The sequence below is a fragment of the Artibeus jamaicensis genome, unplaced genomic scaffold (genome assembly GCF_021234435.1).
Source record: "Artibeus jamaicensis isolate MK-2021 breed Jamaican fruit bat unplaced genomic scaffold, CSHL_Jam_final contig_1085, whole genome shotgun sequence".
Classification (NCBI taxonomy): Eukaryota; Metazoa; Chordata; class Mammalia; order Chiroptera; family Phyllostomidae; genus Artibeus; species Artibeus jamaicensis.
In genome coordinates this window covers 2,422,595-2,450,133 of record NW_026521214.1, presented here as the reverse complement: position 1 = coordinate 2,450,133, position 27,539 = coordinate 2,422,595, and the positions used below count along the sequence as shown (strand labels likewise).

At 51.5% G+C, this 27,539-nt stretch overlaps 1 protein-coding gene across 1 annotated transcript in view; it reads left to right on the top strand.

Moving 5' to 3' along the window:
- Positions 1-27,539, top strand: part of COL23A1 (collagen type XXIII alpha 1 chain) — a 278,834-nt gene that overhangs the window by 13,147 nt on the left and 238,148 nt on the right. The window contains exon 2 of the mRNA XM_037164065.2: positions 8,426-8,492. Coding sequence (XP_037019960.1) covers positions 8,426-8,492 — 67 coding nt within the window. The remainder of the gene's footprint in view (positions 1-8,425; positions 8,493-27,539) is intronic.

The window sequence follows — 27,539 nt, the reverse complement described above, 5'->3', positions numbered from 1 at the left end:
TCTTAAAAGTGGCAACAGAAAGACAGAGAGTTACCTACAAAGGAGCTCCTGTAAGACTATCAGCTGATTTCTCAAGAGAAACCTTGCAGGCGGAAGGGGCTGGAAAGAAGTATTCCAAGCCATGAAAGGCAAGGACCTACATCCAAGATTACTCTACACAGCAAAGCTTTCATTTAGAATGGAAGGGCAGATTAAGTGCTTCCCAGACAAGGTAAAGCTAAAGGAATTCATCATCACCAAACCATTATTATATGAAATGTTAAAGGGACTTATTTAAGAAAAAGAAGATCAAAGTTATGAACATTAAAATGACAACAAACTCACAATTATTAACAACTGAATCTAAAAAACAAACTGAGCAAACAATTAGAATAGGAATAGAACCATAGATATGGAGATCATTTGGAGGGTAATCAGTTGGGAGGGGGCAGGGGGAGAATGGGTGTGAATTAAGAAGAGTAATTGGTAGACACAGAATAGGCAGGGGGAGGTTAAGTACAGTGTAGGAAATGGAGAAGCCAAAGAACTTACATGCATGACCCATGGACATGAACTAAGTGGGGGATGGATCACTGGAGGGAAGGGGGGAACCAGGCAGAGGGGGACAAAGGGGGAAAATTGAGATGACTATAATTGCATAATCAATAAAATATACTTTAAAAAGATGTACAAATGGTCAACAAGTATACAAAAAAAGGTTCAACATCATTAGTCATGAGGGAAATGCAAATCAAAACCACAATGAAATACTACTTCACGTCCACTCAGATTTGTTGGTGAAAATAGGAAGAAACTGGAACCTTTGTGCTTGGCTGATGGAAGTGTGAAATGGTTTGGCCACCACGGGTCAGTTTGGTGGGGCCTCAAGGTGTTACATATGCAATCACTATATGGCCCAGCAATTCCACTCCAGGGCACATACTGCAAAGAACCGAAAACAGATACTCGAACATGTACGCACATGTGCTCATGCTCATTGCGCCACTATTCACAACGGCCGGAAGATAGAAACAGCCCAAATGTTCACCCGTAAACACACGGATAAACACATTGTGGTTTAGACATACAATGTCACGTTTTTCAGCCATTAAAAGGAATGTATAAAGTGGGTGAATCTCAAAAACATGCCAAGTGAAAGAAACCAGTCACATGTTGTGCGGATCTGTGCCTGTGAAATGCCCAGGAGAGGTCCGTGCACAGAGACGGAGGTGGTGGCTGGGAGGAGGGGGCCGTGGGAAACCACTGCGGACGGGCCTGGGGTCCCTTCCTGGGGCAATGGCGCTGTTCTGGGGCGAGGCAGGGAGCTAGAGAAAGGCGTGGTTACACAGTGTTGGGACTCCCCTAAATGCCACTGAGTTGTTCACTTGAAAATGGCTAATTTTATGCAATGCGAATGTCACCTCCATTTAAAAAAATTTGAGAACAGATCTGTTATAGAAAATAACGATGTTATATCTTAATTGGTGTAAGGGACTCTGTGATTCTGCTACCCATTTCTTTAAGTGAACCATGGACTTTATTCAGATCTTACCAGGTTTTGTTCTGATGCCCTTTTCCCCTTTTGGGGTCTCACCCAGGATACCATATTGCAGTCAGTTGCGGTGTCCCCTTTAACCTATGACACTTTCTGAGTCTTTTTTTGTTTTGTGTGTTCTTGCAAATTTCAAGGCATAGTGGTCAGGTATTTTGTAGGAAGTCCATCCTTTGGGGCTAGTCTGATATTTCTCATAATCTGACTGGGCCGTAAGGGTTTGGAATGAGTACCACTATAGCGGCTCACCATTGTCGTGCCCTCACGTCAGGGGTCCTTGATGTCAGCACGACCTGTCACTGGTGCTTTAACCTCAATCTCTGGGTTACAGTGGTGTCTGCCGGAGTTCTCCATTAGCAAGTCACTCTTTTCCTTTCCCAACCCTGCTCCTTGAAAGTGAGTAAGTTCAGACCTCCACTCAAGGAGAAGGGGATGTTGTTCCATGACTGGAGAGGGAAGTCTATATATTCTTCTTGTTTGTTTGTTTATTCAACCATTTATGTCATTATGGACTCATAGATATTTAATTTCTTCTCTACAATCCAATACTACATTATTCATTTTGTTGCTTAGATTATTCCAGCCTTGGCCATTCTGAGCTCTTCTGGGTCAGTTTTGTGTTTCTTTGAGCCACGCCCCCTCCTTTTTTTTTTTTTTAAAGCACTTCCTTACTTTCTGGCACAAGACACTCCAGGCTCCCCTGGAATTTTTCCTGCCCTGGCCCTAGAATCAGCCATCTTTCCAAAGAGTCTTGGTTTCTTTTATTGGAGAATGCTATTAGAAACCAAGATCCCGGTGCTGGGTGTGCTTGTTGCTACTGGGGGCGGGGTCATTGGCTACAGGCGTTCTCCGCAGACGGCAGGGTGTATATGTGTGCACATTCACCCCTTGGTGTCCACGCACCTGAAGTTACTGCTATACGCACCCATGTGTGCACGCAGACACCACCTCACAGGGATGCCTCTGACGAATTCCGCACCACAGGGTTCTTTCCAGCTCGCCGCCTCTACTGATTTATAACTTTCTTGAACACTGAGCCTGGCTCCCACTACTCAGAGCTTATGTACACATTTGTTCAACCCCAATACATATGGAAAGGGGTTTCAAAAATTGCTGCCTTGTACGCAAGGAGAAACAACCTGACTCACTAGAGTGCAGCACTCATATGCAGTGTCTTTGGTCTGCAGCGTGACAGTTCTCAACAGATGCACCACTGTGCAGAGTTACTTGCTCAGCCACGTGTTTGGCTTGACCACCTTCGGTGAGGTTACATCATATACTCTTTTTATACTTGGCTTCATCTGACTCAGCCTGCGTTCATCCCAGGGATTCTGGTTGATTTTTTTTTTTTTTAATGTGTATCTATTGAAGTTCCTTCTGGGTGATGTGCAGGCCTATAGCTTGTGACAAGTGCCTAGTGTCCTATCCGCACCTCCCCAACCCCACACAGAACAGCTTCATAGCTGTCACAGCTCCTCTGTGTGTCTCCTGCTTCCTCTTCCCCAGCCTTTTACAACCGCTGATCTGATTCCACCCTTATGGTTTCGTAGGGCCTAGCTTTTATAGAATGAAATTTATTGGGGCGGCATTAATTAATAAGATAAAGGTTTCAAGTGTACATTTCTAGAATACATGAACTGTGTATTTCTTTCTTTAATATATTTTATTGATAATGCTAATACAGTTGTCCCATTTTCCCCCCTTCATTCCCCTCCGCCCTGCACACTCCTCCCACCCACATCCCCCCCCCCTTTTAGTTCATGTCTATGGGTTGTACATATAAGTTCCTTGGCTTCTACATTTCCCATGTTATTCTTAACCTCCCCCTGTCTATTTTGTACCTACCATCTATGCTACTTATTCTCTGTACCTTTTCCCCCTCTCTCCTCTTTATACTCCCCATGCTAATAACCCTCCATGTGATCTACATTTCTGTGCTTTTGTTCCTGTTCTAGTTGTTTGCTTAATTCGTTTTTGTTACTGTGGGGTTTTTTTTTTGGGGGGGGGGGTGGTTGTTAATAGTTGTGAGTTTGTTGTGATTTTACTCTTCATATTCTTGATCTTCTTTTTCTTAGATAGGTCCCTTTAACATTTCATGTAATAAGGGCTTGGTGATGATGAACTCCTTTAACTTGACCTTATCTGGGAAGCACTTAATCTGCCTTTCCATTCTAAATGATAGCTTTGCTGGATAGAGCAATCCTGGATAAAGAATCTTGCCTTTCTTAGCTTTAAATACTTCTTTCCAGCCCCTTCTTGCCTATAAGGTTTCTTTTGAGAAATCAGCTGATAGTCTAATCAGAACTCCTTTGTAGGTAACTGTCTTCTTTTCTCTTGCTGCTTTTCAGATCCTCTCCTTATCTTTAATCTTGGGTAATGTACTTATAATGAGTCTTGGTGTGTGCTTCCTTGGGTCCAACTTCTTTGTGAACTGTGTATTTCATTGTGTACCCACCATGCAAAGTCAAATCATATTCCAGTGTATGAATGAGCTTTTGATAACACCCTTTCTTTTAGACATGAAAATTGTCTATAAGTGATAGTTGTCTTGCTTCGTGATTGGAGTTCGTTGATACCAGGATGCAAGTGCAGCCCTGACACTTAGGTTGCCTTCTCTAGGACTCAGTTTTCTCATCTGTAAATGGGTATAATGGCAGTCATGGTGCCGCGAGAGTGATCGGCAGGACTAGAGATGGCAGCCACTGGTAGAGCACCTGGCACATCCTTGATAGTCAGTGACCTTGATGATAATGCTTTATATCTGCTGTCCTCTTCACCACCACCATCACTGTCACCGTCACCGTCACCATGGTGCGGCAGAAGAAAAAAGAATGCTCAGAAGTGCTGCCCTCGTGGAGTCTGGTGGCCGTGGAACACGCGTGGCCATCCTGAGGGAGCGGATGGGGCCCGTGGCTGTGCGGAGAGGGCTTGGTTCTCCCCCAGGCCCCCCCCGGGGGCCCGTGTTGCCCATTAGCAGAGGTGAGCCTGGAGCGGGAACTGCAGAGATGCAGTGACCTGTCCAGCACTCAAAAATAGTCCTCAGCAGGAAGATCGCAGGACTTCATTTTGGCTCTTCTACTTCTAGGATTTTCTTTTTTTTTTTTCCTGAGAAGATGGTATTACAATGCAGAAAGAATTTTTAAAGAAGTAAATCATCGTAATCCCAACACGCGAGTGAGCGGATGTTCTCTAGCTGCGGCCACGCCGGGCCTGACGTTCACACAGCTGCAGGCGATTTAGTCACCGTATCAGCCACGCTCCTCCTTGTCTTCGCCGCGCTGTTGCACAAAGAGGTGACAGTCTCGCCGAGGGGACGCTCCGCCCTTCCCTCCGTGCTGAGGCACAACTTCCTCCTGAACATCATTTTATTATGCTGCTTCTGCCGATTCGTTTTCTTGGGGGTATTATTCCCTAAGGTAGGAATTTTCTGTCAAAGGAGAGGAATGTCTCTGTGGCTTCGTTTGGAGCGTTTTACAGAAATAAATCATCACGTCCTTTTTTGCACGTTCGTTCCCATGTCATCAGTGTGGAACCAAGCGGGGGCGTGGCCGACCATCTGGGGACACACTCCAGACAGCGCAGCAGCTGCTCGCTCGCGCATTTATCCTGTGACTGTGGTGCTCCTTCGAAAACCATGATTTGCCCTGATTCATTTTCTCTCCTCCTCCTCCTCAGCACTTCCGGAGGGAGGGCTTCCCGAGTTTTCTCGGAAATTCATCTTTTGTTTACTTTCAGAGTCACGACTTGTTTGCATATGTGCAACCAGGACCAAGTTGTTTGCAGATGCCAGGGGTCCTGCCTGGCCTGGTGGCCCGGTAGCCCCGGTAGTTGGAGCGCTGTCCAGGACGCCAAAAGGGTTGGGGTTTGACTCTAGTCAGGGAGCACACCTCTGCTGTGGGCTCCGTGCCTGGGAGGCGACTAACTGGTGTTTCTCAGTCTCCCCAGCCCCCATCTCTCTAAAATCAATAAACAAATCCTCAGGTGAGGATAAATAAATAAATAAGGGAGGCTTTGCCCCGGCCCATGTGGATCCGTTGGTTGGGATGGTTTGATTCCCGGTCGGGGCACAGACCTGGGGGGTGCGTTGCATCCCAGGCCCAGGGACCACGGGAGGCAGCCCGCCCCTGCTCTCTGTTGCATTGACGTTTCTCTCCCTCCCCCTTCTCTCTCTAAAAGCAATAAAGAATGTCCTCGGGTGAGGATTTTGTTTTAAAGTTGGGGCTTTTAAGTCATTTCTCACAAAGCTAAGCACAAAAGAATATTTTCGTAGACTACAAAAGAACATGGAATGTGGGATTGGTTTTCTAATTCAAACATTTCCTTCTGTGCGCATAGTAGGGACAGTTCCAAGTCCACAGAGAGTCAGGACCAGGAGGTGGGGAGGGTAGAGGGTTAGGGGATGAACCCTCGCAGTCACCCTCCAGTCCGGGAAGATGAACCTGCCAGGGTCAGAGTGAGGGACAGAACAAAACTCCATCCCAGTAACTTACGATGCCCCTGCCGGCACTGAGTTTCGTTTTGCCCTCTCATCAGAAGTTTCCTGCTGAGCTTTTTATTTTAAAATAAGCATAGCTTGAAAGTGGTTGTGTTTCCTATCAGTATTGGATAAGGCCCCCTTCCGAGTTAGGGGAACCGCCCAGGTGGGATAGCAGTTGTTAAATAAAGGCCGGGTGGCCCTGGCCTGGTGGCTGGGTTGAAGCATCCTCGCCGAACTGAAAGGTTCGATTGGGCAGGGCGCGTGCCTGGGTTACGGGTTCACCGCCGCTTGGGGCACATGTGGGAGGCAGCTGATCCATGTTTCTCTCTCCCATTGATGTTCTGTCTCTGAAAGGCAATGGGAAAGCCAGTGAGGATGAAAAAAAAGTTAGCTTTTTTTTTAGTATTAAATTCTTTTGTTTAAAAGGGGGTGGTGGTGGTTAGGGTGAATTCTCGTCTGTCTAGCAATGATAAAAACAGATGAGAGCTCCAACAAATCAGTTTAAACTAGAAGGCCGGATTTCTTTTCCAGGTAAATTTTGCAGCTGCAATGGGGGAAAGTGAGTTCCAAGGTCCCGCGCTTGTGGGGCCAGGGTGGTATCTGCTGCTGCCTGGGGCAGAGCTAACCGCCCCCCCAACTTGGTGGGAGCCCTGAGGAAGCTTTGTGGGGTGCAGGGACCTTCTTGGGACTAGGGAATCAGCCTGGGCTGCTGGTAGCCTAGCTCTGGGCCTGGTGGGTGGCTCCAGCACAGAGCAGGGACGTGAGGCAGGTGGGGTACGAATGGGCTGAGAGCCTGGCGCCCACTGGAGGGCGGTGTGGGAGGGTGGACCAGGTGGGTGCGTGTACAGGCGGCCCCTCCACCTTCCACCCATCTCCACACTGCTTTCCCACCCTCCCCCAGGTGTGGTGACCATGCAGCCGCAGGTTCCCTCCCTCGATTCCAGCCACAGTTCCATCTCTTGTCTGCATCAACCTGTTGCACATCTGGGAAAATGAAGGTGACTAGCCAACAGGAATGGCGGCTTTGCTGGTGGCTGGAGCTAACCTGGTGGTGTTTTGTCTCAGCTCCTGGTCCTGGGCCGTCCCAGCCAGAGACAGCTCCAGGCCTGGCCAGACACCCGTCTTCTGGGACATTCCAGGCTTGGCCTGAGGAAGCAGCGCTCTAAAGTTTACGTGTCTACGTTTGAAACTGATGTACCAGTTCTGCGCGTCACAGGGCATTTTTCACGCAGCTTAACTAACACACTTGGGATTTGCTCTGTTTTGCTTGTAGTGAGGTTTTGGGGGTTTTTTGAAGCTTGTTTTTTTCCTAGAGAGAGGTTAATGTAGGATCCGGCACCAAAAAAATGCCCCTTTTTTATTAGAAAATCATAAGCATGTAATAAATTATTTAACATAACAACATCACACTCAAGCATACCATATGACATTTTAGGTGAAATGTTCAAATTAAAACTATAAATGATTACATGCATATTATTACCCTAGCAACCACGCTCAAGCTGGGGCTACTTCTGCTGGACCCTGTACACTGCACATTCTTGTCAGGACTCAGCCTGGGCTAGTTTGGGGGTTACCGGCCAGTCTCCTCGATTCCTAAACCTTGATTTGGGATTTAGAAAATATACTCTTCTTCCTCCTCCTCTTCCTCTTCTCCTTCTTCTTCTCTTTGCACCTGTGTCCTCTCAGCGGAAAGGACAATAATTTGGGCCTCAGGGGTCACTCCAAGGGTCAGACCAGGCGGGGATGGTGCCGGAGCTGTTCTGTGAGGTATAATGGTGGAGCTGTGACTTCTGACATGACTTCTGTAGTAATGCTTTTCCCCTCACCCGCGAGCACGGGGCTGGGCATGTGCGGAGATGCTTGTTGAACTGTGTGGAACAAAGTTGTCGGGGCCAAGCCCCTCCACAGGACAGAAGAAAGGAAGATGTTGTGAGGGTGGGTTGGGCTGGGACAGGGGTCGGAGCTCAGCGCACCCGCCCCTGCAGCAGCGGGCTGGGAGGGGCTGCAGGCTGGGGGCCCGGGCTTCCGGCAGGCAGGCTGCTGGGGTGAGCTGGGTACCAAAGCTGCTCCAAGGGCCCCGCCCGCCTGCTCTGCCCTGCCTCCCCCGGGTTCACGCCGACTGCACCTTCACTGTGGCTTTCCTTGATTCGTGCTCGAAGATGTCGAAACAAAGCAGGAAGCTGCCGCCTTCTTTTCAGGGAGTCCCAAGTAATTGCTCAATGTTTCCTTTTGTTTCCCCTCTCATTCCAAAACTGTGTACAATGGAACTCCACCCTTTAAAAAATGTCTTCAAAAATCCCCGCCGCAGTCAATTTACCGTTTCGATACACTGATTTTTGCTGAGTTTTCCACGTTTATCTCTCTGTGCTCTCAAACTCATCCTCGTTTTCTCTCCTCTTTTCTTCCTGGCTCAGAAGTTGGAGGGACTCGTCAAGCCCCGGACTGTTCGGGAAGCGCCAGCCGAATGCGTCTGTTCCCAGGGTAAGTGCGCGGTTGATCCTCGCCGGCCTCCGACTTCTGTGTACCCGTCTTTCCTCCCGTCTGTGTGCTCAGAACTGCCAAGGACATGGTCACGGTTGTCACTGTGGTCTCAGGCTGTCTGTTTTTCCTGGTGGCCCATCCTGGGGCCATTCGTCCCACATCTTCCCTGGCAGGCATAGCACTAGTCAGAGATCCAGCGAGATTGACGGCCTCGGTTTGATGGGGATGGTGGTGTTGAGGGGGGAGCTGAGAACAGCTAGACACGGCTTGAAATAGCGGCTCAGATGCTGGGGAGGAGCCCGCCCGCCCGCCCACGATGAAGCTGGAGAGACAGGCGTGAGGCAGCCACGGGGCGCACAGCACGTTGACCTCAGCTCTATTTCCGACTTTGGAGAGTGGGGGTGATAATATGCCTAAATCGGTTTTTGTTTGTTTGTTTGTTTTTATTTCTTTCAGTCTGGGTAGAAGAAGGGGGCAGGAAACATGGTCTGAATTATTCAAATAATCCCGACTCTCTGGGGGTTTGGTGGTGTAGACCAGTGTGGCTGTGAATAGAGCCAGGAGTGTTGATCCCTAACCCACTTGGCTGGATGCTGACTCACATCAGGGCTTCCCGTGGTGCTCATGGGCGCTCTGCACAGGCAATGACTGAGAACTTAGGCGTGTGGTTTAAGGTTCGCCTTAGCCCCTTGTAAGGTGGTACGTGCACCAGTAAATGGGTGGAAGGTCATAACACTTCCCAGACTTCTCTCCGTGTTGGACGAGGTGACCGAACAGCTGAACCCAGTGGCCCTTGTCCTCACTGTTACACCTGCCGGTAGTCAAGTCACCTGGCATTTCCAATCTCCTTCTCGAGTCCAGAAATCGAGCTCACTCATAACCGACGTCTCCAGGTTGGGAGCCGCCCTGACGTCTGCCAAGGTGTGCCTCCTGCTGTGAGGCCTCACGGGTCCCTAGGGGCCAGCGGGAGAGGGTGTGACGGTCCAGCTTGAGCTAACTTTCAAGGGTAGCACCTCCAAGGTTTCGACGGTGGGGGGGGTGGAGGACGTGACAAGTGAAGGCCTCGGTACTTGTTCAGTAAGTCAGAAGTTAAATTCAATGGGGAGAAAATGAGGGAGACCCAAAAATATGACTTTTCGGATGATCCACAAAACGTATGAAATGAGTGCGATTCCTCTTTGTTCCCCTTCCATCTTTCTCAGTGTCGTATGGATGTAAATTCACATGTGTTATGTGGGTAAAAGTGTTCTAACCGGGGAGGCACAGCGCGTTCGTAAGCTGTGAAGTCAGTTCTGTGGGTCACGGCAGCACTGTGAAGTTTTGAACGACCGTAGACTTGAATGCAAACTCCTGGGGGGGGGGTTTGTTTCGGCTGCATCTGCTTACAGGCATGGCCTGGGTGGCTGGTTGGAAGTTTGAAAGTCCCAAATACTGGTGATGGATGGACAGGGACAAGGAGGCAGGGAGGGGCCTGGAGCCCTAAATAAATCCAAGCCAAATCCAAACCTCAGTCTGCCACTTAGTAACTGGAAGGCTCTTCACCAAAATACGATGACATGTTACAGGTGTGGGCTCCAGAGACTGGTTTTGGAGTCGCAGAGAAAGAACAGGTCAAAGCCCATCTTCCCTTGGGGGATCCCCGACCACAAAGGGATGCTCCAAGAGGGTGTCAGGGAAGACCACGGAGGCTGAAAGGCTGGCCAGAACCTGCAGCCCCACTGACAAGGGGACGGGGACCTCCCCTGCTCTCTGAGGGGAGGGGCCCTGCTGGCGGTCAGCACTGGGCTGCTGCCGTCCAGCCACCCGGCATCAGTGGGCTGTGTGCCCAGGGCTCGTGCCCACGCCGGCTGCACTTTCTCTCCTGCTGCTTGGAGCCGGAGGACTCACTAGAGCCCTTTGGGCCAGAGCCCTAATTGATGCGAAAGCCCGGAGGCTGGCACGTTCTCCAACAGAGGCCTTTTCTCCGGCACCAGAAGCCTTGACTCATCGCCGGTCTCCCTGTCTCTGATCTGCCCGCGGGCTCTTGGAGTCCAGACACACATAGACCACCCTGCGCCGCGTGGGTCCCCATCTGATTTGAGATACCCGCAGATCCCCCTGCCTGGCTCCTTCCCACGCCTGGGGGACACTGTAACCTTTTGTCAGATGCTAGGATGCAGCAGACGGATATGGAGGCCAGGGAAGGGGCGGGGGCTCTTCTTGTGTGCTGCACATTGTGAAGCGGTGCTGAGTGGGAGCCCGGAAGCTGAGGGCAGGGGCCCGCGGCTGCTCCTGCCCCAGTCAGTGGCGGGAGGGAGAGCTGGCAGGCCTGGGCCCTGACGTAGTCCTGGGACCTTGGACAAAGGAAGGGCCGCTGAGCCTTGCACCCCTTATCTATAAAATGGTGTAGCAGGTTGAATTGTGTCCCCCTAAAGGTGTGTCCCAGTCCCCACATCCCCATACTTATAAATGTGGCCTTATTTGCAAATAAGGTCTTTGCAGATATAACTAAGTTAAGGATCTTGAGATAAGATCGTTCAGGATTTAGGCCGGGCCCTAAAGTCAATGATGGATGTTCTTATAAGACACAGAAGGGACAGATTTGAGACACAGAGACACTCAGAGGAGATGGCCCTGGGGAGCGGAGGCAGCAGCCGTCTGACGCAACCAGGACGTCTGAGGACTGAGTGCAGCCCCTCCCACTCCCACCCCCACCCTCCACCGTCCCCTTTTCCTGGCAGGAGCTGGAGGGGCATGGAAGGGATTCATTCTCCCTTCCAGAGAACCCGCCTGCCGACACCTTGATTTTGGGTTCTGGCCTTCAGAACTGAAGAAGATGAACTTCTGTCATCCCAAACCACCCAGTCTGTGGTGATTCGACACAGCAGCCTTAGGGAACTAAAACAAATGGGAATAATAATCGTCCTGAGGGCTTTACAAGGTTGCTGAGAGGACTGAAACGTGAGGGACAGAGGAGTTTCCTGCATGTGGCCCAGGTGCGAGTGTGGGCCAGGTGTGAGTGTGGGCCAGGTGTGCAGGCTGCCAGCTGCACCCACCCCCAGCCTGCTCCTTCTCACACCTGCCCCCAAAGGGTCTTCTCCTCCTTCCACAGAAACTGGCTTCAGACAGTGCCACCGACCCGTGTCCCTCCGGTCCTCCAACACCCTCTGATGCGACTGATGTACTGAAACATTTAAAAATTGTGTTTAAGGTTTTTAAATGGTTCATTTTTAGTAGAAAATAATATATGATGTGATAAAAAAATTCAAGTACTACGGAAGATTACATGCGAACCCCGCCCCCATGCACACACAGTCTCCCGCTCCCCTTTCCCAGCGGCATTACCAGTCGCTGACTCCTGCTGGGGCGACACTGGCAGATGGAGCTCCCGAGATGGTGGAAATGCGCGCCGTCCAGTGAGTGGCCGGATTAGCTCCTGGTGGTTATTGAGCCCCTGAAACAGGTCTGAAGCAACTGGCAAAGTGAATTTGTGTATCATTTTAATTAACTTTAAGTAACCATGTGTAGCTGGTGGCTATTGTACCAAACAGCCTGATTTTTGAGGTACCTGATGCACATTTCAGCCCGTAGCTCCCTTCCTGTTTTTATACAAATAGTAACATACATTGTTGCAGTTTTACAGTTTGCAGTTTGTCTTTGAGATGGTCCGACTCTGTCCAATACCAGAGAGCAGGTGCCGTGGTGTTCGGGTTACATGATGGAGCCCTGTCAGGCTGTTGGGCCGGCCTGTGGGGAAGCCGGCCTTCCCTGCAGGGACACTTGGCTTCTCTCTTGCCGTGTGTTCCTGCAGAACATCCTCTGGGGGAGCTTTGGAGGGAAGGAGGCCCACTGCCTCGCCGTCCTCTGCCTTCCTTGTGCTCTGTCCTAGGCCTGCCTTGCGGCACACGGCAGGGCCTGCAGACACCGGGCTGGGAGCAGGAGCCTTCAGTCTGCCAGGGGAGCCCGCCCTCAGAGCAGCAATCTGGGCACCTGGAGATGCTGGCACCAGGCCCCCTGACGTGCTATGAAGGATCGTGATACTCGAGAGTCCCAAAGGACCGCTCAGGGCTGGCACCCGGGTGCCTGGATCCACTCACGCAGCTGCCGTGTGGCCCCGCCCTGCATGTGTGGAGGCAGGGTCTGCTCTGGTGTTGAGGTCCTGGCCTTAGCTAACTGTCCTTGTTAGGAGCCTCAGAACATTCACGGACGTTCGCGCCATGCTATTGCACCTCAGTAACAGAGAAGGGGAATTGTTAGCTCGTGTAACTGGAAACGAAAAGGTCACAGGCAGAGCCGGATTCCGGTGTGTGCCGGGCTCGGGGGCTCTCTCTCCGTCTCTCAGCTCCTCTCCGCATCGTTCTCAGCCAGCATCTGGGGGGGGGGGAAGGTGGCCCCCAGCAGCTCCGCAGGGAGAGCACGCCTTCTCGGCAGCCCCAGCAGACAAAGCTCTGTCCCTCTCAAAGGCCCCAGCATCGGGGAACGGAGACGCCTTCTGGGCTGGAGAACCGTGACCTCCCCACAATTCCCACCTTCAAGTCCTAGACCCCTCAGCACCTGAGAATGTGTCTGTAGTTGGAAATACAGTTTTTAAAGAGGTAATTGAGTTAGAATGAGGTTGTAAAAGTGGGCCCTGATCTGGTATGACCAGTGCCCTTCCAAGAAGTGAAGAGCAGGACACAGAGGCACGCAGTGGGAAGACCACGTGCAGACAAGCCTAGGAGGGAGGCCTCGGGAGGAACCCGCCTGCTGACACCCTGACTTTGGACTTCCAGCCTCCAGAGCTGTGAGAAAAGGAGCGCCTGTCGTGTGAGCCCCAGACCGCGGTGCTCCGTGCGATGGCTGCCAAGCGCGGCACAGGGGCTGCTGCTGGTTGGGCGCCACGCCCACCTGGGGGGCTGTTGCAAGGACTGCACGCGTCACATGCACAGACAGAGAGCAGAACAGGGCCTGGCACTGCTTCCCGAGAGTCACCTGGGGTCGCTCTCAGGTCGGCGCCACTGCCCCCGGGCCAGTGCACACCACCGCCCGCAGCCTGCTGCCTTCTCCGTTGTCGCTGACGTGGGTCAGGGCTGCCCACGCGGCAGGGAGAGGAGGCTCGCAGTGGGCGGTCGGCTGGGTCCACCGGCGCGAAGGCACGAAGAATAGGCGGGCTTATGGGCATGACCTCGTGGGATGTGGGTGGGAAAAGGCTGGTGGCAGAGCACAGGAGGGAGAGAACCGGAAAGGAAAAGAGACCGTGTTGCTGGGGACTCCTGTCAGAGGCCACCGGCCCCCGAGGCCACGTGCACAGCCCAGGGCAGCTGCCCCTTCGTGCTGCACACACTGGTGTCTCACCAGGCTCAACCGCCTGGGAGTACTCGGGACTTCTGTCACAGTGGGCTTCTCTTTGTTTCCCTGTCGTGCCTTTCTTACGTCCTTGTGTGGCAGACCAGAGACAGCGGGTGCGGTTTCCAAATGGCATGCACGGTGCCCATGGTGCAGGGCACGCCTCCAGAAATGAACGAGCAGAGACATCAGTGGGAGCCTCGCTGTTCTGAAGGGCAGCCTGAGCCGAGGAGTGACAGTCTACCTAGGAGGACGCAGACCCTGTCACCCATCGATAGCCTGGGGCAGTCATTGCCGAACAGACGGACCTGGTGGGAGCTACTGTAGCCTGTTGATTCAGTTGTTGGTTTTGGAAAGAGCTTAGTGAAAGGGGTGTGTTTTCCAACACTCTGAAGAAGGAAGGTGGTATCCACTTTCAATTGTTTCTTAGATGTAGAATTTTTTTTAAGTGATACATTTTTATCACAAACTTCAGTTGACTTAAGTTGACGGTAAATGTAAAGCAGCTTAATGGCGGTCAGGCTATCCAGGTAAGGCCGTGCAAAGTTGAAGGACATAGTTGGTGTGTCAGATTTTGGGGGGGAGGCTAGAGTTCTCTGGAGAATGGCCTCAGTTCCCCTCTACCAGGCAGAGATGGTTTTTCTTCATTTATTCACTCAGTTGTTCACTCAGCCGTCGCTTCCCACCCTGCTCTGTGGGTGTCCAGGGGGCAGCGCTGACCCAGGTTGTCAGAGGCAGCCTGTCAGAGGGACTGCGGATCCAGCTCTGGAGGACAGCAGCACGGGCAGGAGAAATATAACGTGTTGAGAATGGGAAGAGTTGGAAGAAAAAGTCCTGCGGAGACTGAAGGAAGGGAGAGACCACCTCAGACAGGGGACCCAGGCAGGGGGAGATGACGGCTGGGCAGGGTTTTGAAGACTGGCTGACATCTTCGCTAGCAGGAATGGGGGACTCATCCCACGAGGCCTGGCTCCCTCGCGGAGGCAGAGGGGAGCCCCGGGAGCGGCCAGCAGCTCTGTTTGGTGGGACGTGAGCATGGGGCTCAGTTACAAACGGAGGGTCTTTTTTCCGGGGGGGGGCGAGGAGGGGGCCAGGCTGAAGGAGTGTGGGCAGAGGTCAGCTTTTGGAGGAGGACTCCAGAAACAGCTTGGAGAGCTGCCTGGGCTGCTGGTTTGGGCCAGGAGAGCAGCGCACTCAGGGGGTGCCCAGGGTGGGAACGGTCTTGTCTTGTCCCCCGCCACGCCCCCAGACCTAGAATGGTGCTGGGTGCGTGAAGGAAGGATGGTGACTGTCTGTGGAATGACTTCACCAGAGGGGAGGTCATGAGACCTTGAACGAGGGCCATGAGGGCTGATGGCAGAGAGCAGCTGCCACTGGCCCTGCACCGTGTGGTGGACAGAGGTCCTCAGCAGGGTGGACAGGCTCCGGGGCGGACGGAGTGCCCGGAGCTGCAAGCCCGGGGGGTGAGGGGGAGGGTGGGGCGGGTGGGGGTGATGCCCTGGGCAGACACAGGAAATCTCCAAACAGGGACTTGGCAGGCAGGATGGTGAGCGTGGTTTTGGACAGTGGCCTTTGGAACCACTTCGCAAACCCACTGATGAATGGAAGAAAATAATTAGAAGTCTTCTCTTAAGCCATCGTCTAGCCGTTCAGAATCTATTAATTATAAAATGTACCATGTCCCGTTAATGAGAGTCTCAAGGTTTAACTGTGTACTGACCACTAGGATTTGGGGATTTTCTCGTGACCACCAGAGGGAGCCCACTATATTCATTACATTCTATGGCATTCTAGCAGGAATTGAAGAGGATAATTAACATTTTTAAAGTTTAATAGAAAGCACACAGAAGTTCAAATCAAGGGCGGTGAAACACAAAGTTCAACATAGATAACAAAGATATAGTTAATATTCATGAGATAAAGAGTGTTCTTACAATAGGACAAGGAAAAGCCAGATATTTTCGTGGAAGCATGGGCAAAGGGTATGGACATGGGAGTCCCCGACAGAAAACTACAAGCGGTGACATTTTCCCTCAGCAAACACTACGGAGCACCCATTCTGCACCAGGCACTGCTCCGGGCACTTCAAAGGATGGTCCCTGTCACGAATAACTGCAGCAACGCCCAGTAAATTGAGCTATCAGTTTTCAGCAATCAGATTGATAAAGTTTACACTATTTCAGTCTTTCTGGAGCAAAGTTTGGCCTCTAAACAAAAATTTGAAAAGCACAAACTTGCAGCATTTCCACTCCTAGGTTTGTTTGTTTGTTTGTTTGTTTGTTTGTTTGTTTGTTTGTTTGTTTGTTTTAGAGAGTGGAAGCAATGGGGAGAGACACATTGGTTTGCTGTTTTAAGCATTCGTTGGCAGATTCATGTATGTGCCCTGACGGGACTGAACCTGCACCCTTGGCGTGTGGGAACAATGCAACCGAGCTACCCGGCCAGGGATCCACTCCAGTTTCTTCAAGTCATCTGACAATTGTGCAAAGGTGCTTGCACATTGATGTTTATTGGAGCATCGTTTCTGGTAGCAAAACTTTGGAAAGAACACACAGAGAACTTCATACAGGAAAGATGGCCACAACCTTTCAACAGTGGGGAGAAAACTGATTTTAAAGCAAAATAATATCACCATGTGAACAGTGTGTGACTGTGTTACAAGTGCCCATTTTTTGTCTTTTTTGCATTCTCTGAATTTGCTTCAATGAACATGCATTACCAGCATATTCCAGAACAACAAGTAAAGCAGCTCAAAGATATTCACCTGAAAAACGGATGGTTTCTACTTCCAGCCCTGCACTGGCCGCAGGCCTGTCCAGGTGCCTTCCTGGACTGCCCACCTCCTGGACTGTGCTAGTCCCCCTGGGGACAGCCCCCTCTGACTCCATGTCCACCGTCCCCTCAGCAGGATACCTGACTCTCACGGGCGTTCCGAAAATGTTTGCATTTAGTAAACACTGTTTCTAAAGGAGCTTTTAGAGCTGAGAGGTGGGACTAAGAGGAAGCAGGTCTCGGGAATAAGACAGGCCCAGATTTGAGTCTTGGATCTGCTCGTTAGAGCTGGGTGACCTAAGGCATATTGTTTAATGTCTCTGGGCTTCAGTGAACTCATCTTTAATAATGGTGCAATAACCCCACACATAGTTTTTGTTCTTCACTCAGAAATATTTACGGTTATATTTTGGGGGGACAGAGGGGAACAGAACAAAGCCTGTGCTCTTATGGAATCTGCGTTCCAGGCGTCCGGAGTGCAGCAGAGGGGGCAGGAACTAAGACAGGCGACGCAGCAAAGAAGCGAGAACCGTGGACCGGGATGCGAGCTAGGAGGCGCAGACGGGGTCCTCCCGGACAGGGTTAAAGGGGTGCCGGTGTTCAGAGCTTTAGGTCGGGGGCTTCTGTGGGGAGAGGACGCTGACACTGGGGTCTGTGTGACGAGAAGCCAGGCATCCAACCTGCTCCAGTGCCCCCCAGAGTTGGCTCTGAGGCCTGCCAGGAGGGTGGGGTGTCATCTGGGAGGTGGGAGGGTCAGTGTCTGGAGCCAGTGTGGGGGGAGGCATGAGGAGACTGTGGCAGAGTTGGGTCACAGCCTTCATCCAAAACGCAGTGGGAGATTATTGCTGCGTTGAAAATGAGGAAGTGACATCATAGTCCAGTGTACGGCTTCAAAGCTCTGGCTGATGCAGTGTGGAGAGTGGACCTGCAGAAGCGCCTGAGAGGAAGAAGTGAGGAGGTCGGGGAGGAGGCTTCTGCGACTGTCCAGGCCAGAAGTCGCTGGTGCTTTGGCCAAGGGTGTGGTGGTGGAGGCCGTGGGGAGACATGGACGAGCTAGACACATACTTTAATGTTGCATTGGTGGGACTTGGAGCAGCACTGGTAGGAGGGAGGGAGGGAGAGAGAAGATGACCCTCGATTTTTGGACGACACCCAGATCTTTTATTTGGGCAATGCTTTGGTGCCATTTACTCAAATAGGGGTGGAGAAGAGCATGAGGAGTTTGTCCTGACCCGTTCATTTCGGTATGACTCTGTGACATCTGAGAGGAGGTCCCCGTGCAGCTCCTGGATTAAGTGACATAATAATGGTGGAGGTGGTGGCCCAGCGCCTGGCTCAGAGTGGGTTCTCGTGACTGTTGACCCTGAACACAGGTATGTCAGTGGGTCGTGAAGACAGCAGTGGGCTGTGGCGTTTGCCTCCTGGAAGACCTCTGTTCATTACTGTATTAGTCAGGGTTCTCCACGGAAATAGAACCAATATCATGTATAGATTATATGTCATCTTTATAAAGAGACATATGTTTTTATATATGTACATATCTTTATCAAGATGTTGTATATAAAAAGTGATTTATTATAACCCGTTGGTTCATGTGACTATGGAAGCTGGCAAGTCCACAGTCTTCAGGGTGAGTCAGCAAGTTGGAGACCAGCACAGCCAGCTTCCGGTTTGAGTCTGAAGGGCACAGGGTGTGTGCTGTGGACCGTGGAAGGGCTGATGCTGCAGGGCAAGTCCCAGGCAGGCAGCCAGAGAATCCTCCCTCATCTGGGAATTCTCTCTGTTCTCTTCAGGCCTTCAGCCGAGCAGACGAGGTCCACCCACACCGTGGCAGACAATCTGCTGTCCTCTAAACCCACCTATCTGAGTGTTAATCTCGTCTCAGAAAGCCTCACAGGAATATCCAGAATAGTGTCTGTGCACTTACCTGGGCACAAGGGTTCGGGTGACAAATGCAATTAGTGATCACACTTACCTTCCTGTTACCTCTCTGGGGGTCTCTCCTTCTTCCCCCTCACCTCTCTCCAGCCCCGTAGTCCTCTTACCCTGTCTTTCATGTGCTGACTGAGCCCTCCCTCCATGGTCCCACCGCCACTGCCTTCTTCACCCTTCATCCCTTCCACGCCTCGGGGCAAAGTGATGTCCCTGCTAAAAGCCCCTCCCCCGTGGTTCTCCGTGGCCTTCAGGACCCAGCGCGCACGCTGTGCGTGGACATTCCTCAGTCTGTTTCCTGTTTTCCTCTTGACGCATTTCTCAAACCCTGTCACCTTCCCACGGCCTGGTGCAGGGCCTCCAACCTTTTGGCGTCTCTGGGCCACACATTAGATACATAAACACTAACAAAAACTGGTGAGCAAAAAAACAGTCTGTGCACAATTTTTGTGATATCTGCCATCACAGATAAGCAAAAAAGTCCTCACATAATAACCCTAATTACGCAGTGGGCTTTTGGATAATCTTTTTTTTTTTAAAGATTTTATTTATTTATCTTTAGAGGGAAAGGGAAGGAGAGAGAGAGAGATCGTTCCCTGGGCGATAATCTTTTAAAATCATTGAGCAGGTCCTGAGTTTGTGATCACTAATGTAGAAAATGCACGTATCTACGTAATAACATGTCATTGATTTTTTAAAATATTTTTATGATAAAAGGGAAAGAAAAGAGGGCAACATAAAACCAGTGGGATGTTTGACACTGTATCTGAGAAGCTAGCGCATCAGTATCGGGTTTCATGGAAGTGGTTGCAGTTCTTCTGTGAGTTCAAGGTGCCCTTCAGGTGCTTTGGTTTCAATGTTACTCTTAATGTGTTTCATTCTTGAAAATTGTTGCTAGCAAATGTAGGTGCTGCCATATAGTGATGACATGAATAAGGTGTGATGTGCAGCAAGGGGTGTTTGTCTCTGGCAAGACAGGACCTATGAAGTCCAGTAAAGAGACACAATCCAGTGTTTCTTTAAGTTGAATGTCAGATTGCAGCTCTGTGCATTCCATTTGAAAATTGGCAGAGAATGCATATTTATGTCGACTGAAAATGGAGTCACAAACATAGCCAAATATGAATTACTTTCCCCAAAATCTTGGAATCTGTTTTCACATTCTGATATCAAATCAAAAAGCAGGCCTGCATATTTTTCACTGTTCACAGGACCGTGTTTAGCCAAGGCATTGAAATGCGTAAAAGTGTTTGCCTTAATCTGAGTTTGCCACAATTTCAGTTTCATTGGGAACTGAAATGGTTTGGAAGCTGTTATGGTTTGAAACATGGTATTGATAAGCTGGTTTTCACCTTGAAGATGCATGTTTAACTCATTTAAGTGAGCGGTTAAATCCACTAAAAATGCTAAATCTGTAAGAAGCCAGTTTTCACTGTTAAGTTCTCGTGGCACAAATTTGTTTCTTGATACCACAAATGACTTGATAACATGTCGCAGATCATAAAATCTTTCCATCATTTGGCCTTTACTTTGCCATCTTACTTCCAAAAAAAGTAAATGATTTTGCCATAGTAAATGATTTGCCAACATCAAATGCTTTGAAGGAATTCCTGGAATTGGCAATGATTCAACGCCTTGGCTCTTATGAAATTCAGTCTTGATGATTTGTATGATGTTATGCATTTTTAAAGCTTTTATGCATAAATTTCCTTGATGTGCCCTGCAATGACACTTCATAAAGGTGAGTTTTGGGGGGCAATTGCATCATCTTCTATTACTTTTACAAGTCCCTCTCTCTTCCCTACCATCACCAGGGCACCCCAATAACTGTACCAGATGTGTTGACAATGGACAAAGAAAATCACTTTAGCCCTGGCTGGTGTAGCTCAGTGGATTGAGCATGGGCCTGCAAACCAAAAGATCGCGGTTCAATTCCCAGTCAGGGCACATGCCTGGGTTGCAGGCCAGTTCCCAGCAGGGGCCAGTTCCCAGCAGGGGATGCATGAGAAGCAACCATACATTGATATTTCTCTCCCTCTCTCCTTCTCTCCCCCTCTAAAGATAAATAAATAAAATTTTTAAAAAAGAAAAGAAAACCACTTTAACATATTTTTACTGCTTCGTGTAAATCTCTTGATTTAGTTGTGCTTTTTGATGGCACAAAAGAAGCCACTTCTTCAGTGACGTTATATTCGTCATCAATACTTCTATTAAAAATGGCAGGTTGGGTCGTATGTATAGCATCAGTGCCGTCATCCACGGCCAGAGCATAAAACTGAAAAGTAGCAGCTTTACCCTCCAAACTGCCTTCGGTAGATTTTACAGTTTCTTCAATTCGCCCGGCTATAGTCTGGTGAGACCAACTGATGTTAGGAATATCCCCCTTTATCCCGTGGCAAATTGTATCGGCCATGCATTCTATACGTTGCTTAATAAACTCACCATCAGTAAATGGCTTTGATGGGTTTTGCTATTAAATATGCTACTGTATGTATAACTAGCTTTTGCAGTAGAATCCTCCTGAATTGTAAGTTTTTGAAAAACTTTTTGTTGAGAAGACAGACTTTTTTCCAGTTCCACTATTTTGTCCTTACGACACAACCCTTCGTATGCACTGAACTTGGCAGAACGTTTCTGGGTGTAATGCCTTTTCAAATCATGGTCTTTGAAAACTCGCACCAATTCCCTACAAGTTAAGCAGAGTGCCTTCCTCTTTGCCTCAACAAAAAAGTCGTCATCTGTCCACTTTTCACTGAACAATCTTCCTTCATCCATAATTTCTCTTTCGGGGGGGCTCATTTTCCTTTTGAGACATTGTAGCAGCCATGCTGGGATTAAAACAATAATAATAGATAAGGGCCTTGATTTACTTCTATTATGAAAAATAGTTGACAGGAAAATAGAAAGCAAGGTTGGGGCCCTTCCACGGCCCTCTCTTTGCTGCCAACGCAGGGTGGGGCGGGGGGGGGCGAGCCTAAAGCGGGGCAGGCGATGTGAGAAGCACCGCCGAGGTGTGGAAGTACCTTTAGTAATCCAATGGGAATTCTTACCTGACCTCTAAGTAACGTAAAGGCCTAGCGTTGCAGTGGGAGATTGGAATATCATTGATAATGGCTCAGGAGAGAACACAGTGGAAGACACACGTCACTGTAACACTGAAGCCATGCATGCGTCCAAATAGCAAGGGCGCACATACGTTTATTTTATGTGACCTTACAACATGTAATCAGAGAAAAAAAAATCTCATAACGTTTTAAGTAAATTTACAATTTCGTGTTGGGCCGCAGGCCGCCAGCAGGCTGTGGGTTGGTCATCCCTCCCCTAGCGGGTGACTTTCTCGGTCATCCACTCAGAACCCCTATGTCATTCCTTGACTGGAAATGTCTCTCACTTTCTGGCATTTTTTTTTTGCTCCAAAATATTTTATTAGTAAAAGTTTTATATTGAGAAAGAGATTGAGGAAGTGACCTGTTAGCACTGAATAACTTATTGAAAGCGTGTCTATGCTCGTGGCTTCTAATTTTTCTACAAAATTAACTAGACATCATGCAGTAAAAAGAGGTAGAAATATTAAACATAATCCTATCATTTGGGGGCAGATTTCAAAGTACAAAAAGCATCATGCTAATTTTTAAGTGAAAGAAAGGTCCTAGTAAAATATACTTTCAAAATTACGGTTAAAAATCTGTACACCCAGGCGATTTTAAGGCCTTTCCATGGGCATAGCAAAAACAGAAGAAGAGCTGGGGAGAAAGGGACCGTCCCCTCACGTGTCACAGGTTGGGCCATTTCAGCTGGCAGGACCAGAGTCTCCTCTTTCCTCAAGGGGAAAGTGTCAGTAGGGTTGAAGGGGAACTTGGCGGTGGCCAGGGAGACAGCGCCGCTGTGCTCACCTGCTGGCACCTGCTGAGGGAATGGAGAGGAACCGCGGCAACAACCTGAGGTGCAGAGCTAGGGCCCGAGGCACCCGCTCTGCTCCCGTCCCGCCGATGAGGGTGGGACACATCGGCTCCGCCATGGTGACAGGCCAAAGCCCCCGGCCACACTGTGCTTGCGCCGGCATTCCCGCCACAGCCCCTGGGGGAGGCTTCGGGCGGTGGCTGTAGATGCAGCGAGGATGCTCCTCTTCCCGTAAAACTGACCCAGTCACACAGCTGCTGTTCTGACTCCCGGGTTGTCATTCAGGGCCGCACAGGTGGGCTCTGAGCCAGATCAAGTGGGGTTGATGGATGTACTCAGGCAGGGTGACCCTCGTAGCTCACAGCCACCCACTGGGGAGGACGGGCAGTGGCTGCGATTATCCCGTCACTGGAGCACTTCTCCAGGGCCTCGAGCTCACCAAGGGCAGGGGCACTGGCCCAGGTGGGTCTCCGTGCTGCACCCCCTCCACAGAGTAACCAGGCCTCCTCTCCTGGCTTTTTACCAGAAAAGTCTACATTCATTTGTCACCGTCTAGCCAAATCTCGCCCCTTCCAGGAACCTTCCCCATTCTCTAGGCACAATTTATCGCCCCCTCCACTCCGATCCCCCACACTCAGGGCACCCCTCAAACAATTCCACACTGTAGGTGATGTCGCTTCCCTCGCCTGTCACCTTCCTCCCCTCCTCCTGCCTGGGGAGCCCTGAGGTCCCCCCACCTGCAAGGCCCCAGCTCCTACCAGCCCCTCCAGCAGGTGCCAGGTGGAGGCAAGGGAAGGAGGCACTAACTGTGCCCTCATCTAGGGAGCTGGCAAAGTCGACTCCCTTTCTAAATGTGTCGGGGTGGTTTGTGGAGTGACAGTCACAGGTCTCTTAGGGGACAGTGACAGAGAAGACGTAGTAACATCTGCAAATAAAGCTGCCTTGATGACATTGCCCTTCCTGAAGGCCACACAGGCCAGGAGCCCATGGGCCTGCAGGGGGCTGCTTCTCCACACAGCGGGAGAAGCCCACTCACGGGGCGTCGGCCCCTTCTTGTTGTGAGACTCTGTCCCGACCCCCTTTCCGTTCCCCCCCCCCTGAGTTTTCCCCACGTGACTTTTTCTCCTGCATCATCTGAGACTCAGCTCTGGCCTGGGCTGGGCTCTGCTGGGTTTCCGGTCGGCCCCAGGGCCAGCGATTGTGAGTCCGATTGTGAGTCGTTAGCATCTGGTTTGGCCCCAGCCCCGGTCCCTTCCCCGGAATCTGCTCTGGTCCTGGCCGCTTGCCTTGGGGTACTGTCACTCTATGTCAAATGTTTTCCTACCGGGAAACGGTTAGGAAATAGTCTTCCCGAAAAGCCTTCTCGTCCTTTGCAGCCAACAGTTCCTGCACTTTCTGTTCTAATCCGAGTTGCCTAACTCTGGGGGGCCCGGGAGCTGTGCAGCTCCCGGCAATGCCCTGGCCCGGGGATGGGAGCCCCGCCTGTGGACTCCTCTCTTTGCAGGTCATTTCTGTCCACTCAGCCTCCCGTCCCCCAGGGGCCTCTCCTCCCAGGCCTCACACGGGCCCCGTGTGCCGCCCCAAAGCCGGGCCACCCACAGCCTGGAGAGTGGCACAGGCGTCCTCTGCCGTGAACCTGCAGCCCCACGAAGGCATTGGGTGGCTTCAGCACGCCTTCTGCCCTCGTCCGGCTGGTGGAAGCTGGTGTCATGGACAGAAAGAGCTGCCCTTGCTACGTTGTACAGCTAGGGTTGGTCGTGACCGAAAACACAGAAATGCCCCTTTCCCTCGGTCTCTTCGTCTGGCTCGCTCCAAGCCTCTTCCCTGCCGTAGCGGAGCCGGTGTGGAGCCGGAGCAGGAGGCGGCCTTGAGAGCGGACAGATGGCCTTGTGGGTCTGCACTGTCACTCAAAGAGAGGCTGGAGGATGGCGAACAAATGAGCATCCTTCAGTCACTGGCAACTAGTCAGGTGGATTGAGACTGAAGAAGTGGTGGGAGAAATGCAGGTGCTCACGGGGGCCAAGGGTCCGCTGCAGAAGAGGCTCCACGGCTGCTCACAGGGCAGCTCTGGGGTCCGAGCTGCAGGGCGGGGTGGGCAGCCCCGAAGCAGAGGCCTCGGTCTCGCGTCTGCACCGACCCTTTCCTCTGTCTCGGTGCCTGAGACTCAGGGTCCCAGGAGTGACAGTCCTACTAGAGGGCCTGGAGCCCATGCCCACCCCTCCCCCAGGGGCGTGGGCCAGTGCTGAAGGGGCGATGAGGCTGGGTGTGGCTGCAGGGGGGCCTGCAGCTGAATTGCAGCTGTGCCCGCTGTCACCGTGACCACGGCACCTTGTCTGACTCCTGGTTTGTAAAATGGGTTAGCATTACGCCCCTGATGGCGCTGATTTCAGAATACACTCCGATCAATGTCTGTGGGACATCACTCCCAGTGTACCCTTTCAACATTTTTGGCATACAGTAGGCATCTAATAATATCTGGCATTTACCCTTATAAGTCCCCTGGAGGTGGGAGAAATTCAGACACAGGTCTTTTTTCCGGGGGGAGTGCACTTGGGGAGCAAGGACAGCACAGAGGGCACTTTTCCTGTGTTGCCTCTTCTGGAGAAAAGAATGGCATTTGTGTTTACCCTCTTGGTTCATTGGGTGCCGGAATCCTGGAGTGAACCTTCTGCTCAAAGGTGGCAGAAAAGCAACTCCCGGCTGCTTGGCCAGCCCTTGAACTTGGGATCCCTCCCCTTCCTCCTGGATGGTCCGCATTTTAAAGCCCTTGCTTTTGGGTGGTCCTGGGCCGCCCCTCAGACCTGAGGCTCCTCCCCTGCCTGCCCCACTGGGCTGTTTTTTTCTTAGCCCTGGAAACTGGAACCAATGCCAGCTGAGCTGCCCTCCCCACAAGGTCGGGATCTCAGTGGCACTCACAGGTTTGACGGAGCCTGTTGTCTGTTGGTCACTTCTTCCGAAAGAGCCCCGTGCAGCCACTCACACAGGCCCTCGGAGAGAAGTTCAAAGCTCGGAGGCTGAGGCTCCCAGGGAAGAGGGCTCACTAGGGGAGGAACTTCCCTAAACAGAGGGCGGCTGCAGGACACCCACCCTGACCGCCTCCCCCATTAGGAGCTCACGTGCCCACCTCCCCTTGCAGCCCTTTCTGAATAACGTACTTTTAAAAAACATATAACCCTGGCCGGTGTGGCTCAGTTGGTTGGAGCTTCGGCCACTGAATGAAAGGTTGCAGGTTCCACCCCTGTTCTGCATGTGTACGGTGCCCCGTCAGGTGCGAGTGGGAGGCAAGCAGTGGATGCTTCTCTGTCACATCGATGCTTCTCCCTCTCCCTTCCTCTCTCTCTCTCTACGAGCAATGAAAAAACTGTCCCCCAGCGAGGGTAAAAACATTAAAAATGTCCAGACAGGGCCGTCTCCCATTGGTGGACCTGGCTGTCACTCAGGATGAAGGCGGACCATCTCGGCCAGCCTGGATGCTCGGCAGTGAATATAGGGCTCATCCCCATTAGCTGTGACTGCGGGCCCTGCTGTGACCTGCAGGCAGGGGTAGGTGTGACATTTCCTGTGTGTGTCGTGAGGGTGCTCTGGGCGGACAGGGCTGTCTCCTGAGGAAGGCCAGGAGCAGCTGCCCAGGAGTGACCGCCCCAGTCCTCCCTGCCACCCCCAGGCAGGACGTGGGCTTAAGTTCCCGGTGGACAAGGCAGTGCCTCGCAGCTCCCCTGTGATGCCTGTTTGCTCCCTGCAGTGTACGCTCTGCCCCTTTTCCCTTCTCCCAGGGGTTCCAGGAGCTCCACCCGGGAGTGGGGGAGCGGGGGAGCGGGGCCTGGGAGGGTTGCATTCTGCTTCTGGGGCACTGGCCTCTTCACCACCAGGAGGGAGGTAGAAAAGGGGGGAAGTTGTATGTGTGGAAGGGGAAGGTGCGTACAGAGGTGGGGGCAGTAAACACAGGAGAGATTGCTGGCAAGAGGGAGAGGGTACCACGGAATGCAGGGGACTGTTTCTGTGGAAGAAGTGGGAGGTGGGGGAGGGATGGAGAAGTGATGCTTGAGCCCAGGTGCACGTGCCCTGTCCCCACAGGGGCAGGGACGCCGAGCCACTCAGGCTGGCTGTGGGACGGCTCCAAACCCTCTGGCCAGAGTCCCCTGGGGCCGACTCAGCTGCTCTCCAGGGCTTCACTTAGGAAACAAGCTGCTCATTTTCTACCTGTGAGTGTTCCATGCTCCTGTGACCGACCCTGCAGACGTGTGACGGCCAGTGTCCTTGGTCAGCAGCCCTGTGCAGCTCCTGGAGAATCTTGCCAATGGCTTCTCTCATGGGCCCGCCCGCCTCCTCGTTGGTCTTCCCCAAAGAGCCCTGTCTGCGTGTGGGGTGCCCGAAGTCCCACGGCTCCTGTTTCTCGTTGTTGCTTCCAGGGACGACATTCCAGGCTTCCTTTGCCCAGGGACCCACTCACCTGTTTGTCTTTCGGGAAGTTCAGGGTGTCCAGAGTCCTCCTTGTCACCGCATTTCAAATGGATGCACTTGTTTTTCCCACCAGCCTTCTCCCCTCTTCAGCTTTCCCATCCACATGCAGTAATGGGGAATGCACAGGTGTGGGTATCTCGGCCTCAGTCCCCCGTGACCGATCTTGGCTCTCAGTGACCTTCCCGAATTCCCCCATCGCTGCCTTGCTTAGCCTCTGCCTTGTCTTGAAGTCTGAGATGCAGCTTCCGTCTGAACTGACGGCTGAGCCAAGGTACACAAAATCTTTAACCGTTTCCCGCCTTCACTGCCTGTGCTAGAGCTGTGTGTTTCTTCTGCGGTCAAGATTGTTGTCTCTTCGATGCTCTGATATGGTCCTGCTCTGGGCACTTTCTTCCTCCACTTTCATCAGAAGTCATTTCCAACCGACTTGCTCGCTGCTTCCTGCCTGGACCTTCTCCAGTTCCCCTCCGCGCCCATTATCATGTCTGGTTACCGACATTTCACCTGTCCATTTTCACACATTCCGGGGACCCCTTTTGTCTTTGACAGAACTATTATTGTAAAAGCAAACTGTGCTTAAAAGCTACCCACTGTCCCTTACTCAAAAAGAAAAAGAAAAAACAACAAACAAAAAGCCCCACCGCTGTAAAGTTAAAAAAAGTCCACAAGCACCTCCAG